At 38.0% G+C, this 19,968-nt stretch overlaps 2 protein-coding genes across 2 annotated transcripts in view; one reads left to right on the forward strand and one right to left on the reverse strand.

Annotated features, from left to right (window-relative positions):
* The window catches only part of LOC142343916 (cullin-4A-like), a 414,013-nt gene that overhangs the window by 174,733 nt on the left and 219,312 nt on the right, over window positions 1-19,968 (forward strand). The gene's annotated exons all lie outside the window — the stretch shown is intronic.
* The window catches only part of LOC142352554 (NDP-glycosyltransferase YjiC-like), a 40,022-nt gene continuing 25,324 nt past the window's right edge, over window positions 5,271-19,968 (reverse strand). Inside the window, exons 4-6 of the mRNA XM_075404869.1 lie at window positions 11,145-11,335; window positions 8,546-8,885; window positions 5,271-5,876 (exon numbers count right to left, since the gene is read on the reverse strand). Of these exons, the coding sequence (XP_075260984.1) occupies window positions 5,393-5,876; window positions 8,546-8,885; window positions 11,145-11,335 (1,015 nt within the window). The 3' untranslated portion in view covers window positions 5,271-5,392. The remainder of the gene's footprint in view (window positions 5,877-8,545; window positions 8,886-11,144; window positions 11,336-19,968) is intronic.

Genomic DNA, 19,968 nt, shown 5'->3' on the forward strand with positions numbered 1-19,968 from the left:
CCGTATTGGGTTCCACTTGCTGATTGACTTCAAGTCCTCTGGGATTGGTTCGGTAACTGCACCGCTGTTGCTTATCCACTTCTTCAATTCAAATCATTGTTGTGAGAAAAGAGGTTGTAGTTGATTGAAAAGTTGAATTGCTTCTTCTGGGGTTTCTACTGCTTTGATGAAATCGTCCATGTAGAAGTTGTTTTGTATTGCTTTCGTTGCAATTGGATACTCTTCTTCGTTGTCCAGTCCCACTCGCTTGAGAGCATAGTTTGCACAAGTTGGAGAACTCTTAGCTCCAAATACATGACGCTGATATTCGTATATCTGAACAGGTTCGTTAGTCCTTGGACGCCATAGAAACGTCAAGCAACTTCTATCCTGATCGGGAACTTGCACTTGTAAAAACATCGATTCGATGTCAGCTGTCAAGGCTATTGGTCTTTCACGGAATCTGAAGATTGTTCCAATCAACCGGTGTAGCAGATCAGGTCCTGCTAGTAGCTTGTCATTTAGACATACTTCTTTGTACTTTGATGCGGCATTTCAAACACGTCTTACTTTGCCAGGCTTGTTCGGGTTTAGTACTGGATGGAGTGGCAAATACCATTCGTTCCCGAAAGTGCCTATCACTTTGGACTCGTCCAAAATCTTTACGAATCCCTTTTCTACATCTGTATCTATTGACTGTTGATACAAACTCTTCAGGTTTGGGTCCCTTTGGAATCTTCGCTCCAGTGAGTAAAGCTGACCCAGGGCTGAGCTGTAGTTGTTCGGTAGGTTTGGCTCTGGTTCACTCCACAGCATTCCCACTTCGTACCGCTCGCCTGTAAACTTCGTCGTACTCTCTAGCATCTTTTGTACCTGCAGTTCCTTTTTTTTTACTGACTGACGACGTTGATTTTGGAAGCATAGGTTTCTATGTCCCACCAGGTTTGGATATTCTCGGCCACTTTCACATCTTTAGTGAAGGCAAAATGACAAACGTTTTGTCTTCTTTCGCCCGTCATGGGTCCACTGACTACCCTTCCTAGCTCTGTTAGAACGGTGAAAGGCTCACTTCGTGTTCCTATCTTGTAGTCCAATGGGCGTTGTAGCTCGTAAGCATCTTGACCAAGGATGATGCCAACTTCCATCAAGTTTTGTTGGGTAGAACACTCAAGTGATTGAAGCTTTGCTTCAGCTTGTTGGAGTTGTAGTTAGTGTTTCCCAAGGAGATTGACGGGTGTGCAAACGCTTCGATTGAATGCACCTTGGAATGTAGTCCCTTTATTTTGAGAGGAACCTTTTCCGTCTTCAGATCCTTTGTTCCGTGTATGCCAGCTATGTTGAGCGTCACATCGGTGCCTTGGGCTCGTAACTTCTCTTGCACACTTTGATTGATGAATGAAACCGTTGATCCACTATCGAGGAAAGCATATGTGTTCTGCCTGTTGCCACCGCTCTGTATTGAGACAGGAACTCTCTGAAGAAAGCTTGTATTTTCTTTACTCTGGTTGATTGTTGCTGCGCTTACGTTGACTGCGTGATTGCCCTCGTCCATTTGGTTTTCTGAGTGTGGCACTCGCTTGTGCTTCTTATTGCATCTATTGATACCGGACCCATTGACTTTACAATCTTTGATTGCATGTCCTTTGCCTAGACATCCGTAACATAAGCGTTGCTTCCTCACTGCTGCATAGCGATCATTGACACTCATGTTCTTGAATAGTGGACAGTTCCAAACTTTATGAGTGCCATCAGCTAGCGGTCATTGGTCGCTTTGCTTTTGCTTCGTTTCCTTTACGTTCGAACTTGCACTGAAGTTCGATGTTTTCGAGAACCGTTTGTCTCTATTTGTGCTTCTTCGGTCTTCTTCTCTTCGCTCTCCCTTGAAAGCTGAAAACCTTTCATGCACAAAAGCCATCCTAGATAGCCATTCAAACATTATCAGATCGGGCCAATCTTCATCTTTATCATCAACATAGGACCACCACTTCTCTTTGAGAACTTGAGGTAGTTTATCTACTGCCATATACAATGTCGAGCTTGATTGCAGATCACCAATTTTCTTGTACTCTTTGAGCACATTCAAAAAGTTCGAAACAATAACTGAGAAACTGATCAGACCTGTTGAGTCGTGAGGTTTGACCTGACTTGCTTTGCGAGGACTCTCCAGTTGTGCATCAATGATCACATGAGGCCTTCCAAACTTCCTCTCCAGAATGCCCCATGCAGCACCATAGAAGTGTCCAGAGTAGCCCATTCCAGAGATTGCTGACCTTGCCTTGCCTGTCAGTAGAGTCTTTAGATGGCTCATTTTCTCTGAGTCTGGTATTGGGCGTTGATCCACTGTAGCAATGAACATACTAGACCACTCCGGCCACTCGAGGGGGTTTCCATCGAAGTTGTTCAACTTCAGCTTTGGTAGGCTATTGCTACCTGCGTACCCAGTGATGTATCGTAGTAGACCAACTCTAGGGGAAACGTACCGGTCTTCAACACTTGAGGATCGTTCTCGTGAATTGCGATATCGTGAGAAATGACCTGGTCTGTTCACTTCAGGGGTTACTTCAAGGCGAGCTGTTGATCCATCTGATGTTAGAACGTTGTCGATTCTACTGGCCCAGTCTGAGACATCTCTCTTCTTTGGGGTCCAATTGAAGGGTGATTTGTTTCGGGGACTTGTTGATTGGGAACGAACATCATCATTCTCTAATGCTGTTCTCGTCACTTTGCGCTCTAGCTCACGCTCTTCCTCCAGTAATTGATGCTTGGTTTCCAGTTCCTTCATTTGCATTTCCAGCTCTAGCTTCCTCCGCTCGAACCGTGCCTGCTCCAGTCTTATCTTGGTTTCGAATTCTATATCCAAATTTTTCATCCTTTCCTCACGCCTTTGCTTTGCTGAAGACGTTTCCGAAACATTCTCCGTCTCTTGGCCGCTTGCTGTTGCTCCATTTTGTACTTTTTGAGCAACTGGGTTGTCCGTTGTGTAGTTGTTGTTGCCCTCGCTGTCGTTCACTGATTGGGATGTGTTGCTTTGTTCTGCATTCATTGCTGTTTGCGTGCCTTTGCTTATAAATGCAAGCCAATGATAGTCCAAATTTGCTTTGCACTTCCTTGCTTCTTTCAGATGCTGTTCAACGAAGTTCGCGTGGTAGGGCACAAGCTTATTTCGACGCTGCAGCTGCTTGGGTATTTCTTCCTCTAAGAGTTGAACAGTCTGTTGATAGAGGACCCTTAGTTTGTTGGGTCGATCTGAATCTTCAATTATTTTGTAGCCAAGCCTTCTTTTAGTGTTAACTTATTCCACTAACTCATGGAACTTCTTGTCGTACCTTAGGGCTGCTGATTGAAGCTCCTCTCTGTGGGTTGTGCTTGGATTGCCTGGTTGCTGTTTGCTTTTGCTTTGCTTACTCCTTTTGAGCGAGGTTTGCTCTTCAACGCTTTTTGTGAATTGCACTCGCACCTTTCGCTCTGTCTCACTGACCTGTTGCTGTTGATTTGTTTGATTCTCTTTGGGGGGTGCCTTCGGTACTCTCTTCATCAGATTGGACAGCAGTTTGCCTTCCACTGTCCGGGTCGGCGGACCAAATGTAACGGCTGCTCTCCTATCAAATTCAAGGAAAACTTTACACCGCCCAGTTCGTTTCAGCGGTTTCAAATCTGTCCGGATACTGTATTTTTGCAGTTAACTTTTGTGAACTGTATTATCCGCTATACTGTAGAATGCCGTTGCATTACTTGTTGCTCTATTACGCCTGATAACTAATTGCTCAGCTTTGCTGTAGAACTAACTTGTTTCTCTTAGAATAACAAAATAATAGTATAATGTGAACACTTTTCCATAACGTCACTTTTTCAGTGTAAATTTGATGTCATGGCAAGTTTGTTAACCATGTAGAAGTTTTTTCGAATATTCTGTATCAATAACAGGTTGGTTCGCAATCCAATCGCAAAGAATCTGATGCAATACTGTTAAGTCGTAGTAATATTTTGCTGGTGGTTGAGATAGTTCAAGTTTGTTTCACTTCATGTATGACGATCGCGTACTAATAATGACTGCTAAATATAAATATTGAAGAAAGTGAACAAATCCAAATGGCTTCAATAGATTGTAGCATTAAATTTCGCTTGTCATGCTATGCTAGCTTTAATGCTTGAAATGACCTTGAAGCGGTATTCAGTTTTTCAGTTTGGTTGTTGAGTTAGTAAGCTCAGCCTCAACATTGCGAAAAACCTGTATCGAGGCCGTTAAAGCAACTTGTGATGCACTAGAAACTTTCGATATGTTAAATTGGGTTTTTATCCATAGCCGATAGCCTGATGTGCTTCCGTTAATTATTGTTACTATGTAAGAAGTAATCAAAAAAGAACAGCGTCTACACTTTTTTTTCAAAAGTTTTGATTTCGAAATACATGAGAAAGTTTAGCTGTTAACTGAATTCAGTACGTAGGTTCCTTTGTTGAACAAGAGGAAACCGCTAAAGCTGTCAATTATTCTGAATATTAAAAAACGACTACAGAAAAACGACAAATAACGACAAAAATTCTATTGAGTTCTTCTAGAAGACGGCTTCGAATCAGTTGAAACCATATTCTAATAACTGAAAAGGTGATATATTCGAATGTGCCTTCTTCTTGAATGCCAATAATTTGATATCTGACCTGTAAATAATGTTAAAAGAGATGAGAAAGGTTCTCATTGATGGGAAAAACTCCAAATCAAATTTTTTGCGTGAAAAATCAGGGTATCGGAACATAAAAACCATTACTTAAAAAGTAAAACTGCATTAAATACCTAATTCTATTTCTTCAGACAAAACGATATGACATGTCTTTGCAAAGTCTAAGCTATCCGAGGGCCTAAAGAAGAGAAAAAAGTCACAAAGCTCAATAATTCATTGTTTATTTTGAAAATATGTATTTTTAAAAGCGACCATTAGCTTTTGACTAAAAATCCAGTTCAACAACAATTTTTGGTTTATAGAGATAGAACCAACAAGCTTTCGTTACCAATTTTTATACACTGGCAAAAATTGGCAACAAAATTGTGTAAAACTACGAAAAGTGTGAACAATAAGAACGAAAATCAGTCAAATGATCACAAAAATTTAAACCTCGATAAATCTGGGGAAAAATGAAAACCAAAAGTCTTTTTAGTTATATATTCTAGGCTGGACTGGCTTTCTAATGATACCACTCACAACCCTCTCTGATGTATATATAGATCGGCCAAAATTGATTGAACAAAAAGAACTCGTTTGAGTATATAGTCCCCCCACTAAAGTTGGTAGGAACAATGAGGTTCAAATACTTTCATTTAAAAGGGAGTGAATTATTTGGCAATGATTCTTATATTAGCTGTTATTAACTGTAAAATAAAAAAAAAGAATTGTAAAATGAGTAAAATGAATGGGAAAATTTAGTCTTCTTTTTCCGCTCTAGAATTCAGTTTTTTGCTTTTACTTTTTCGACACAGTTTGCATATTATGAGAACGCTAAACCAAACGGGTGACGTCACACAAATCATCACCGTTCCCATAATCGTGAACGCTTTGCCATAACTCATAGGCATTGTTGTTCTGTAATCAAATTGAACAGTCCGTTTTTCAGCGACTAACTCGTCCACAAATTTTTCCAGTTTTGCCACCGCTCCAGTACTTAATTCTGTCACAATATTTTGAACATTATTTTGGTAAATCTTCATGTTTTTGTGAACGTCACTAATTGCAGTTTTGAGTTCAAATTCTGAAGGTGTTTTCGATATCACAGGTCCGAGGTTGAATTTTTCAATGGCGATGGCTGAGTCGAAGTTGTCACTGACTTGAGGACAAGATATGAACACTTTGAGGTTGTTCAGGCCTTCACGCAGGGAACTTCCCCCGCCGTGTGTAAGAAACGTCGTCCTAAAAATAGAATTCTTATTTGAAATGAAATTGAAAACTGCTGCCCAGCGAAAAGACAACCATTCCCTAGTCTTTTACCGACGCATATCTTGCAAGATCTTGACAGCATTTTGCAGGAATCTTGTAAGATTACGCACCATTTTGCAAGCCAGCCGTCGGATATGCAGTAATCTCGCTACATAAGCGTCCGAAAAGCTAGTCGTAGCTTAAGCATGGGCTTTTCATCTTTTTAACGACTACAGACGGTAAATTACTGAGGGAACCAAACGTTTAATAAAGCACTTTCAGAAAAAACAGTGACAAAGGTAAACAAATGCCAGAACGCAAAAAATCCAAAACATATTAAAATTTTTTAAAAAAACAAAACTTTTTTAACTCACATTTGAGAGCAGAAACCCCATCTTTTAAACAATAAGGACAAATGTTAGAAAAAATATGAAAAAAATATTTCTGTTGACTCAATAAAGCTGTAACAGTCTTTTAATTTTAAATTTGGTGTTTCAAAAGGCAAAAAAATTTATTTCAATCCGAAACAAACAAAAGTTTCCACGGATAACTTTGAATAATCAAGACTCTGGCAATTAAGAGCAACAAAGACGTTCAATACGAGCAACAAAGAAGTTCAATTTTCAAAAAAGTCAATGAAAAATTGAAATTATATAACTTCAGTTACAGGTTTTTATATTATGCCAAAAGCTACTTCTTTTTGTTGTTTCAAATAGACCCAACGAATCAATCAAGCTGAGCAATCTGTCTCGTCAGCCGCGCTAACGTTTTTCTATTGGCTCTTAGAGAGCAAACTTCTGTCACAGCTAACAATTCAATTAGCAACCCGCCTTTTCCTTACCTCCTTAAAAAGCTCATTGTTCGCCATTCGTTGACAAACACTTAATCTGAAAAATTCAAAAAAGTCTAATTAACAAGAAAATATGAAGTTACGGAAATTCAGAACTGTTTTTAATAGACTCCCAGTAGCCGTAATCAAACACCATTAAATTTTGTTTAGAGAAAGAGGGTATGGTCTCCATAGTCAATTCTGTTTAGTTTTATAAGCCACAGTGGACGTGATGAGTTAACCATTTAAATTTTCGTCTAATCAATAAACGTTATCTGCTTTTCATGTTTTTGAATAAAAAAACTACCTCAATATTTGAATATTTGGCTAATTTCGAATGAAAAAATGACATTGGAGAAATTTGTTTCACTCTATCTGAAACCTAAAAACATATACAAATTGATATGATTATTAACTACGTAATCGTTCGGAATATTGTTGTAATAAGACCCTCAAACGTTTCTTCCTGCTTTTTTTGCGGGAATGGCTAAATCAAACCTTCAGTAAAAACTATCCGAAAACAATAAATCAATGTGCCTTGCCTTATAGTGATTATTTCGTAATTAGCAGTACCACTTAAACCTTTTGGAAGCTTTCGCAATTTGCTGAGAGTTGTCGTTATATAGGAAAACACCGTGACACAAAACTGCCATTTTAAGTACATCTAAACGTCGTTTAAAGGAAGATAGTGTCTGCTATTCGCTCGCTGGTAAAGAAGCTTATCAGTTTAGAAATAAGGCTGCGTGTTTTCAAATCATTAGTCCTTTCTAATCCTTCATTCTGAGTTTTCTTGAAAAAACTTTGTGAGTAAAGAATATGCAGCGTCGAAAATTAGCCTTATGAAACCTCAGACGAACTTGAGTCATTGGAGTACATCATAAACCTTTGAAAACTGTGAAAAAGGTCTGAATTTTCAACAGAACAAACGGCAAAAACAATTGGAACACAAAACCATGCTAAACAGAGAAAAGAATAGTTGATTTTGAAGAATATCCAAAAGTGTAATTAGTAACCTTTCAATGTAAGAGCGAAAGAGAAAAATTACTTTTCGAAAAAGTTTTCAACAGAATTCGTGCAATATCAGCATGAAAATATACCAATAGACAGGCAACTAGGATCATTCGGTTCCTACTTTTATACATAGGAACGAACAGCTTAATATGTAGTATTATAATCAATAATCAGAACTTAATTAGTCGACTCAGGTATAGTTTTGATTATGTCAATATATAATTCTGATTATAATGATGGCAAGTAAACTTTAAAATTTAGCCTTTCGGTTACATAGCCAATTTTGTAAAATTACTTATATGGTGTTTTTGCCAGCTATTTTATGATTTATTTGGTCACTGACATCATAGAATGGTCACAATTAAATGGGGGGAGCTATAAGATGCTATACCAGAATCAGGAAAAGAGTCCACATAAAAATTATCAGAACGTCATAAAAGCCACTGGAACCTGGGGTGCGTTCAAAATGACACTGGCGGAATGGACTAGAAATGAGAGATAACAGAAGTCTGATTTCGAGTCTGTATGGCACGGATGTCTGATGATACTTTTTGACTTTTTGACCTGGAGGTGTCTGAAAATTGACAATTTTGACCTCGACCTGGGTTAAATTGTTAAATTTTTGAATGTAGATCCAATAAGAACTTACGGATCTATTCTGTCCCCCCCCCCCCCAGTGTTTTTTATGACCCCCAGTTACAAATTATATGTTGTTATATAGCACGTTACTATGTAAGAAAATAGCACGTGCGCCTGGGGGTCATAAAAAGTTTATGCTCACTAAGCTGGGGGGGGGGGCAAAACAGAATAGATCCAAACTTACACTTTATCCATACTCAAAATCTCTTTCTGCGGTTGTTTTTTCCTAATTAATATTCTTTCACCGCTGCCAATTTCACCATGTTTCGCCTCATCATAGCCCGAGTGAGCCCAAACTACATTGAAATGTTCCTGTTCCATAAACACGCGTTTCATCAATCGAAACTGGTCGTCTGAAAATGAAGCGTAGGTTCCGAGTGCTACGTATAGTATCTCCTTGTTGCTTTTTTGTATGAATTCTGTGAGATCTTTGCTCATTCGTGAAGTGTTTATTTGTTCACCAGGAAGCAACCCGGTAACTGTGAGTTTGTCCGGAACCTCCCGGATTTGGAACAAGGGATAACCTGAAAAATAATTACGATCTTTCAGTAAAAAAAACTTGTGTCGAAGCCAAGTTTTTAAAGTTTTTCTAATTTTGTACATATACAATGCTACTATGCCACTGTAAAGAACGCTTCGCTTTTTGATGATTTTACTTAATTTTAAGCTCTTTGTTTTAGTGCAGGATTTGCTTTTTTAAAATATATTTTCATTTAGAAATAATATATCAGAAAACTTGATGACACAATTTTTATAGGTAATTTTGCTCAAGTTTGAACAAAAAATGATGCACGAGTTTTTATAACTTTTGAGTTAATTTATCAATAATCGTTATTTCGACATCATTTTATTTCAGCTGATATTTTTCTTTTTTTAGCTGTGAGGGCAATGCGCCCGACGCGTCGACTAAAGGTAAAGAAAGGAAACAATTTTTGGTTAAGATGATTTGAGGTCTTAATGAGTTTATAGATGTAAAATTCTCTCTGTGTGTGTGAGTGTGTTTGTGTTGGGGAGGGGGCAATAACGGAAAAGTTGCCCGTGTCGAATTTCTACACCAAAAAGATGTAAGATTAGGGGGGTAATCGAGGGAACTTTAGCCAATTCCCCTCAAAACTCTTAGGTCATTTTGGGGGTAATGGGGGTAATTCGATGCAAGAGTGGGGGTAAGGGGGGGGGGGGGTAATTCGACGCAAGAATGGGGGTAATGGGGGGTAAAATGGTGTAAGAGTAGGGATAATTTTGGGGGGTTAAATGATGCAAGAGTAGGGGTAATGGGAGGTAAAACGATGCAAGAGTAGTTAGGGGGGGGGGGGGGGGTAATTTTGTCGGGTAAAGTCTAAAATATTTCCCTCACTCCTCATTTTTTCCCTTTTCTCACATTGTTTTACCCCCCTATAGATACCCCCTAATCTTACATCTTCTAGGACTGTAATTTTGAAGGATAAAATTCCCCATTAAACCCTTATATTATATCGTTTTAAACCCCATTAAACCCTTATATTATATCGTTTTACGCCTCAAAGTTACCCTCCATTTTTACATTCCTTTGTGAGGTAATTTTTTGTGGGTTAAAACTCCCAATTACAGCCTAATCTTACTTCGTTTTACCCCCCCCCCCCCAAAAAAAAAATTACCCTCTTATCTTACTTTTTTTTTGGGGGGGGGGGGTAATTTTTTTGGGGGGTAAAATATAATTTTTCAAAATTACCCCACAATACGCCCAATTACCCCCTGTTATTGCATTGTTTTACGCCCCAGAACTACCCACCAATCTTGCATCATTTTGAGGGGTAAATGTTGGGGATAAAAATCTAAAAATTCCTTCCATTACTCGCACTACCACCTAATCTACCTCTTTTTGCCCTCCTAAAATTACCCCCTGATCTTACATCTTTCTGGAGGGTAATTTTTTGGAGGTAAAATCTAAAAAATTTTCCATTACCCCCCTAATCTTACATCATTTTTGTTTGGGGGGCGCAATTTTTGGGGAGTAAAATCTGAAAATTCCAGCCACTACTCTCATTACCGCCCAGTACCCTCTATTTTCCCCCTAATCCTACATCGTAATATCCCTTAATAATTAACCCCCAAAGCATACATCGTTTTGTAGGGTATTTTTCGGGGGTTAAAATCTAAAATTTCCCCCCTTACCCCCGCAACCACATAATCTTACCGCTTTTTGCCCCCTAAAATTACCTTTTAATCTTACATCTTTTTGGGGGATAGTTTTGGGGGTAAAGTCCAACAATTCCCCCTTACTCGTCATTGGCCCTTTATCTGACAGCGTTTTACCCTCTAGAATTACCCCCTAATATTACATCTTTTTGACGGTTAATTTTTGGAGGTGTAAAAATCTAACAATCCCCCATACTACCCGTTACCCGCTAATCTTACATCGTTGTACCCTCTAAATTTACCCCCTAATCTTACATCTTTTTGGGAGGTAAAATATAAACCCCTCCCCCCATTACCCCCATTACCACCCTAATCTTATATCTCTTTTGGGGGGGGGGGGGGTTTGGATTAAAATCCCCCCCCCCATTACCCCCGTCCTAAGCTTACATCATTTTACCCCCCTAAATTTACCCCCTAATCTTACATCTTGTTTTGAGGGGGGGGGATAATTGGGGGGGGGGTAAAGTCTAAAAAATCCGCCGACAACCCCCATTACCCCCATAAACTTGCATAGTCTTACCCCTCCATAGACAATTACCTCCCAACTCTTACATCAGTTTGGGGGTAATCAGGGGGTAATTTCGACAGGGGTGTTGATTTTGAATTACCTGCAGTAGCGATAGATGGAAATGTATTTGAGATATGGAAGACATTCTGGTACTGTTTCTGGCTCCCCCTCTCAACCAGAATTGAGTTGAACAGTCTGATAGACTGGGAGTGTAGAATCATTGGACCCAGTGTCATTTGGGCAAAAAATATATGCCTGAATAATCTTCGGAACCACTTCGGAAGTGTCTCGCTGCAATACACAAGACAAAAATTTGCTTCTCAATTATACGCTTGTTAAAAAAAACTTTTCAATCACAATTATGAATTACTGTTTTCTAGTTTTTTGTATAATTTTTTTAACTTGGTGAAAAGAAAGCTTTTCAATATCAATTTTGAACTACCTTTTTCTAGTTTTATGTATATATATTTTTGAGGAGAAAACCCTAATTTGATTTTAATTTTTTGTTGTGATTTCTGATTGCAGACTGGTGGTCAACAACTTTCTGGTGATTAGTCAGTCAGTCATTGAATGAGGCAGAATACAGAAAACTACAATCATTTCTTTTTTCAGGGCCGCGAATCAAAACAGAGCAAAACTTTCATTAGCGGACTGTATACGTTTTTGTTCTTTACCAGAAGGACCAAAAATTGAAAAATTTCTTTCCTAGAAGGACCAATTTTTTTTATCATGACATAGAGTAGTGAACAATTAGTTCACGTACCCCAACTTTCCCGCTTTTCTAAAATCTTATGCCAAGTGGCTCAAAAATTGATTTTTATAAATATATGAAAATATCCCAAAAACCCAGTGATTGGGGACCAAAAAATTGAAACAAAAACCAAAACAGTGATATAATTTCGTATTTTTTATTATCCCCGTCAGAATCGATTTGCTCCGCATGGCAAACTGAAGTATCACTTTAATATAACAACTAACTTCTGGTTAATATAACGTTTTCTAGGGATGCGTAGCATTTAACCAACAAATTTTTACTTCCTTTTCTGAGCTGTTTTTGAAAGCAATCAATTTGAAACAATGTTTTTAGAGACATTGCTTGGTTTGCGATAAGCAAAATTGTTTATTCAATTAGATGAGTAATTTTAGAGCAGGTTTTTTGGAGTGGATGAAACTCAGTCCGATACACGGATTGTAGCAATAAGAATTGGTTGATAGCTCAATCATACAACCCAGTGATCCGAAACATGATAACCTTGATAAGAAACAATTTAAAAGATGAAAAATCTTGCCAAGACCTTGCCATGTTACATGGCAAGATAATATCAAGCTTTGTACGGACTTGCAAGATCTTTGCATGTGTGTCAAGAAACAAGATCTTGACATGATTTTAAAGAAAAGTTAAATATAACATGGCAGACATATCAAGTATTGAAGTTTCAATGGAACCCTAACACATATTAGCAACCTAAAAAAACCAGCCTAGAAAGTCCCCAATCTCTGTTACAATTTAAATAAAGAGAAGAATATAAGCGAAGAAAATCTTTGATGAAATTTCAAAGCAGCCAAAACATCAAAAATTATTTTTCGACGGAAACGAGAACAGAATTAATTGAACCGGCCTTAAATCAAATGATTAATCTTCTCTTTATTTTTTGATTAAATATGGGCTTGTAATTTGGAGTCTATTCACCAGCTGTGCATGTGTTATAGACAGTTTTATGTGTGAAACCGAGAAAAGTTTCATTTGATCCACTTAACCCCCAATTTTTTTGGTTTTTTCAAACATCAGTTTTCAGCTAATCTTTTTTTTAGATCATGATGCCTAATTTAACCAAATTTTTATTTCCAAGTTCTACCATGATCTTGGCAATTTTCTTGAAAAATTTTTGGAAATCCCTCAATAAGATTTTGACAAGATCTGTCCAAGATATGCCAAGAATTTTTGGTCTATCGAGATCTTGGCAAGATAATTAATGTTTTTTCCAGACTGTCCAGATCTTGCATGTCCTGGCAAGCTTTATCACGTTTCGTGTCACTGGGAAAATACTCAAATTGTTATAAAATGGTGTTTTGTGAAACTTTTTCACAAATTGGCAACCATATACTTGACAATACATACGTTTGAAACAGGGGCTCAGAGATCACTAAGTTATCCCATTTGGCTGTTGCATATACCAAAAAGAGATCAAATGGCCTTGAAAAAAAATCAAGTCTATGGTTTCTTGGCAACCATATCCAAGACTGTTAAGGTTAATGGTGCCATTGATGACCATATATGGTAAAAATGAAACCTATTTGAGACCTCTTCTTTTTTTGGTAGGATCCAAAATTTTTCGTGATCAAAATTCTGTTAAAATCTGTATTAATTTTAATTCATGGCTGTTATACTTAAGCTTTGCAAACAGACTTGGATTTGTGTCGCAAATACACTATCTCAAAAGTGTAACAGGAATCTCAGAGCGAATCCTTAAATAAGTGTGTTTTTATATTTTTATACGTGAATAATAAAAAGTCATAACTCAAGTTATAGGCGCATGATATAAATATTAAAAATAGAGGATAAAATAGTTAAGTACACATAGAGGTTTCGATATATAAGTATACACTCGTATCACATTTCCCCCATGCTCGTGAAGGAATTGAAGTGGACCTTCTCCTAGCTGACCCTCCAGTAAATGTTATCTCGTCTCCCGAACCAGCTTATGAAGACGCAGTTAACAACCCGACAGCACAATCGGAACGATATCGACGTACCCGCAATGAACAGGCGAAAACAGCGTGGAAAAATCAGTGTCAACGCATTGAAGCGGTCGGCATCTTATGCGGAGACAAACCGTGGAAACTATGTGATCGGAAAGCCTCTTCATTGATGTACCTGAGTTTGGGAATGGAAGGGCGGCGCGTCTTCAATTCGAAAAAATTGACTATCAATCTCGAAGCAATCTCAACCAAAAATCTTTGGGATGTTTTGAATACAACCTTCATTCGGATTCATAATATAACTTTTGATCGGTATCTTTTTCTTACACGAAAACAACAAAAGGGAGAACCAATTGGGAAATTCTGTGGACATCTCAAAGAACTTTCGGAAAATTGTGATCTAGGAGAAAAAGAAGATACTATCATCAGAGACGTTTTTATCGCAAACATGCAGAACGAAGACATCCAAAAAGAGCTTCTAAAAGAAACAGTAGACCCTGATAGAGCATTAGCAATAGCAATCAATATTGAAATGGGTACCCTCAATCATCTCAAAGCTGAATTACATTCAACCGTCAATCAAGTACAACAGATGCGCATCGCATCTGTTGTGGATCAAGTTGGACTCCTGAACACCGTAATAAATGTCCCGCTCGGGGAAAGAGATGCAATAATTGTGGTATTGAGAACCATTTCGCTAAGGTTTGTCGTAAACCTAAAGATCCCATTCGTACCCAAGACCTAAGCCACGAGTCATTAATGTCGAAAAAGATGACCAAGTTGAGGATGTCAATCAAATTTCGGCAGATTGTGACCCTGATTTGGAGTCAAAATACTCATCAGATGAAGATAATTGTGTAGCTGTAGTATCATCAACGGATTTCACAACTTCAGTGACAGCAATCCACCTTCCTGTAATATTTGGTAATACATCAACAAATGTTTTGGTGGATTCGGGCAGCGTATGCACAATAATAAACGAATCATTGGCAATTTCAATCATTTCCCACCACTCAAAATCGAAGTGGATACGCGGGGTGAATCCCAAACAATTGAAAACATTTTCGAACGAGCCTATTCATACGGTAGGCATTATTCAAACTTCAATTCAAAGCGGCAATTGGCACGCAAATCCAATTGAAATTCAAGTAGTGGCGGATGGTCATCGTTCACTGTTGGGTAGAGATTTGTTTCCCGCACTTGGACTCGCAATTCAACAATCAAATAATCAAATGCTAATCAATCAGGTAGAACAAGAATACTGTCCAATTAAAAAACAGATTGTAATCGGTTTCCCTGTTCTAATCTCCAGAATCGGTAAGTCCAAAGTACATACAGTTCGTTCAAAATTTCTTAAAAACTATACCCCATTACACCAAAAAGGTCGCCGTGTCCCTATAAATCTGTTAGACAAAGTATCTGACGAGCTAAAGAAACTTACAGAACAAGGACATATTGAAAAATTTCAAGAAAGTTCTGATAAAAACTTTATTTCTCCGATTGTAATTACAGTCAAGAAGGACAAATCTGTAAAATTAGCTCTTGATTCGAAAATTCTGAACAAAGCGATACACAAGAACAAGTATCAAATGCCAAATATAGATAGTCTTATTGATTCAATTTCACAACATATTAATGACTCTTATCATGGGGAAAATGTTTGTTTTTCAACAATTGACTTAAAATACGCATATAGTCAATTAAACTTGCATCCGGATACCGCACGTCATTGTAATTTCAATATCATTTGCGGAGACGCAACCGGTACGTACCGTTTTAAAACGGGATTTTATGGACTTACGGATATGCCGGCAGAGTTTCAAAAGGCGATGGATTATACACTGGTTGGGTTGTCTCATACATATTGTTTTTTGGACGATATAATTGTGGTTAGCAAAGGTACCAAGGAATCGCACCTCAAATACGTTTACATTTGCCTGCAGAAACTCGAGGCCGATAACCTCAGAATTAATTTAAGCAAATGTCATTTTGCAAAACACCAGATAACTTGGCTTGGTTTCACATTTTCGCAAAGTGGTGTTAAACCCATAGAATCTAAAACAGCAGCAATTGCTGAAATCAAAGCTCCTAAGACATTGAAACAATTGCGTTCATTCCTAGGTAGTGTTCATCATTTAAGCAAGTTTATTCCTAATCTTTCCAAGATATGTCATCCTCTTCGGCCTTTGTTAAAGAAAAATGAAAAATTTCTTTGGACCGAATATCATCAAACACATTTCGAACACATTAAAACTGTTATTGCAAATGCTACAGAAAATACCCATTTTAATCCAACACTGGAAACACGCATCAAATGCGATGCCTCTCGCCAAAGTTTAGGCGCTGCACTCGAACAACTAGATTGTGAAGGGTGGAAAACAGTTGCTTTTGCATCTCGCTTTCTTAATAGCAACGAAGAACGCTATAGTATAAACGAATTAGAATTGCTTGGGGTAGTTTGGGCTATCGAATATTTTAAATATTATTTATTGGGAAAGACTTTTACGGTTTTGACAGATCACAGAGCACTTCTTTCAGTTTTAAAATCTCACCGTTCCAATAAATCTTATAATAGCAGATTAACACGTTGGATTGATCGTTTGTTACCATTTGATTTTATCATAGAGCATATTCCTGGTACCCGAATGGGTTTAGTTGATTATATTTCGCGCCAACCGAACCAGAAAGCAAAAAGCGTCACCCAATATGATTAGGAATTCATGGTAGCAACAATTTCCCGCATTCGCGACGCAATTACATCTTTATTTAGTCATTCAAATAAAATTCCTTTCCATAAGCGGCCCATAAACAGCAAAAACAAGTTACAAGTCAACCAGACGCGCGTCCACTCTTGCAAACCTGCTAAAATTAACCCGCATAACTCAAATGCCTCAAATAACTTGCTTCAAAACAATACTGCACCCGCATCGCAAATCCAGTCTAAATATTTCAATTGTAATTTAACCGCAAAACTAGAAAATAAAATAAATCACATAACAATGTCAGCTAATGGATCATCGCAAACCAACCCTACAACTCCTCCGCATACCCCTAGAGTAACATTTCGCACTCAATCAACCCCAATAACAACTACTAGTGCAAACCCCAACCATAATACCCAGGCCTCATCATCACCTGAAACTCAGGATATTGAACTGTCCAGGGAGGAAGTTTTTGAGAGCAACCTAAATCAGCTCTTTACAAAGTCGTTTCTAGCAGTCTTGACTAGCAAGGACGCAGTGCTAAAGGAGATTAGAGATTGTGTTCTACAAGATGACGAGGCCCGATGCAAAAAAGTCAGCCCATACATCCACTCCTTTTGGAAAGACTTTCATGTGCGGTCTGGTTGCTTGTGTGTCGACGAACGCGTCGCCATACCCAATTCAATAAAGGAGGCAGTAGTGGAATCACTACACATGACCCACCCCGGTAGTTGGGAGATGATTTTTCTATCCCAATATGCATGGTGGCCATATATGCATAGAGAAATTTTGGCTAAAGCATCGGATTGCGTTCCATGTACTGATATTGGAAATAATTTGAAACCTATTATACCAAAATCTAAATGGTATCCACATAAGGCTTGCCAAGAACCAAATGAAGAAATTCAAATTGACTTTGGGGGTCCGATAACGAATGAAAAAAATAAAGACATTTTTTTTTGGCATGCATTGACCGTTATTCGAAGTATCCGACAGTTAGAAATTTTGAAAATGCTAATGGGAAAAATGTAGTAAAATTTCCCCGTAATTACGCCTATACACATGGAATTCCACGAACAATCCGTTTAGACCAAGCCACTTGTCTAGTAGGTAAACAAGTTATAAATTACTGTAATTAAAACAATATTGACATTCTCGACGCACCGGTCGGAGACCATAGAGCTATTGGATTAGTGGAGCGAATGATACAGACAATAAAACGACGGTTATCCTGCATGAAAGCTGAAAATAAAGATACATTCGCAACATCTAAAGCAATTAAACAAATCATTTCTGATTTACGTATAACAAAACAGAAAACAACAAAGATAACACCATTTGAAGCCCATTTCGGTCGTCCGGCAAATACTCCTTTAAGGAATATTAGCACTTCTCCTTCTAATTTAAATTTAACTTATGAAAAAATTATTAACCACTATTTCGATGCCGATACAGTTCCTGTAGATGACTACCTTGATGACGCCGGATGGACCAACCCTGAAAGAAGCGATCTGGACATTGAAAAATCCATGAACAAGGCACAACAGGACGCAGGACTCCGCTATCGCGATGCGGACAATAAGGAATCGCGGTTCCTTATTCATCCAAAAATCACGAACCCCATTCACAGAACAGAGAAACCCTTAAATGTAAAGCTAGCGCGGAAACTACCTAACAAAAAGAGGGCCAAAAGACAGCTTGCCGGACTATATGAGGTTCTCAAACCAGGATCCTTTGTCACAAAATCTTCCCCTACAACAACCATAATCAATGAGCCTGGACGATCTCCAGTGAAAAAAAGAGATAGCGATCTGGCAAAGTTCGGCACCAAAGCAGAAAGGTCTACTAATCTCTGGGCATACGCACAAAGACGTCCTGCACCTTATGAACAAACAACGGAGACAAAGATTGCCAAGGATAGTAATGATGTCAAGCGACAAAAGAGGGGAGAAATCAGGATTGGCCATCGCCATCGTGATACTACTTCCGTTGTTTCATCTGTGAACTCAAATGTCTCTCGAGCCCTCACAGTCAGTAAACCCGCTAAGCCACAGCCCAAACGAAGTCGTTACACGGTTGCGTCAAATGAAAATGACAATGCAACAGCTTCGGAACAACCGCTGATATCGATAGTACCCACCCCACCAATGTCCTCATCGCAAGATCCAGTAACATCCTCCGCCTCACAAGAACAACAAGCAGCTCGAAAACGCAAACGGCCCCAATTTTACGGATTTGCAGATGCAGACATATCTCCAACCAGTTCGTTGGCCTCATCCAGCTCGAATAAATCGAAAAAGCGAAAATCGAAAAAAGAAAAGAAGGGCTCAACAAACGAAAATACAGTAGTCACACTGATTCAAAATGCGGAACAATCAAGAATTCCCTCCCCACCACGACCTGATATCCAAATTGGCCAAGCGTCTCCACCAGATTCAACAGTTCGATATTATGAATATGAACAAGAACGGGAACTTTCTGTGTGGGATGCAGAAAATGAAATTTGAACAAAACTGTTAAAACTACGTAAACTCATATAAACTACATTTATTTATTTCGTTCATGTTTCCGCTTTACGAATCCAGTCTTAAATGGATACATTAATGTTAATTTTCATCGATTGCTGTTCAATGTATTAATTTTAATTCATTCATGTATTCGCTCCGCGAATCCAACTCTTGTTGTGTGTGTCTGTTATTTTTTCATTTCAATGTTTTCACTTTGCATGTTATAAATTTTAAAGCGTATTCGCCTTCCGAATCTCAATTTCAATCACACTTTCGTATTGTATGTGCTGTCTCTTATTGTCAAGTGGTAATATTATAAAAGTATTACATACTAGACACATGTGCAGTTAACCTTTTCTCAAGCACACATGCTTCGCATATACTTAATGATCAATCTTTTCATTTCTTCAAAATAACATTTGTGGCATCTTTGCAGTTTACCTTATGTTGTGTTAAGTTTCTTTTCATTTCCATAGATTGTGTTTGACCCTAAAAGTTGTAAATACATTAAATTTTTTTCTGTCGTGGGGGAAATGTGATACGTATGTATACTTATATATCAAAACCTCTATGTGTACTTAATTATTTTATCCTCTATTTTTAATATTTATATCATGCGCCTATAACTTCAGTTATGACTTTTTATTATTCACGTATAAAAATATTCCCGCTAGTCTACTATATTATTTCATATGTTGTTCACAGTATTTTATTTTAAGTAATCAGAATTTCATTTAGTCAATCTGAATTCAAGTTGCTTCTGCAAACGCTCTTAATTTACTTAAGACAAGTTAGCTGTGGATTCGCATCGCGATTCCAATAAACCAATTCTGTAAAACACACTTATTTATGGATTCTCTCTGCGATTCCTATTACACTTTTGTGATAGTTTATTTGCGACACAAATCCAAGTCTGTTTGCAAAGCTTTGAGATATTTATTTTTTTGAGGTGAAAACCCTATTGGTTTTAATTTTTTAATGTGATTTCTGATTGCAGACTGGTGGTCAACAACTT

The sequence above is a fragment of the Convolutriloba macropyga genome, chromosome 1, assembly GCF_964194025.1.
Source record: "Convolutriloba macropyga chromosome 1, txConMacr16.3, whole genome shotgun sequence".
NCBI classification, from domain to species: Eukaryota; Metazoa; Xenacoelomorpha; order Acoela; family Convolutidae; genus Convolutriloba; species Convolutriloba macropyga.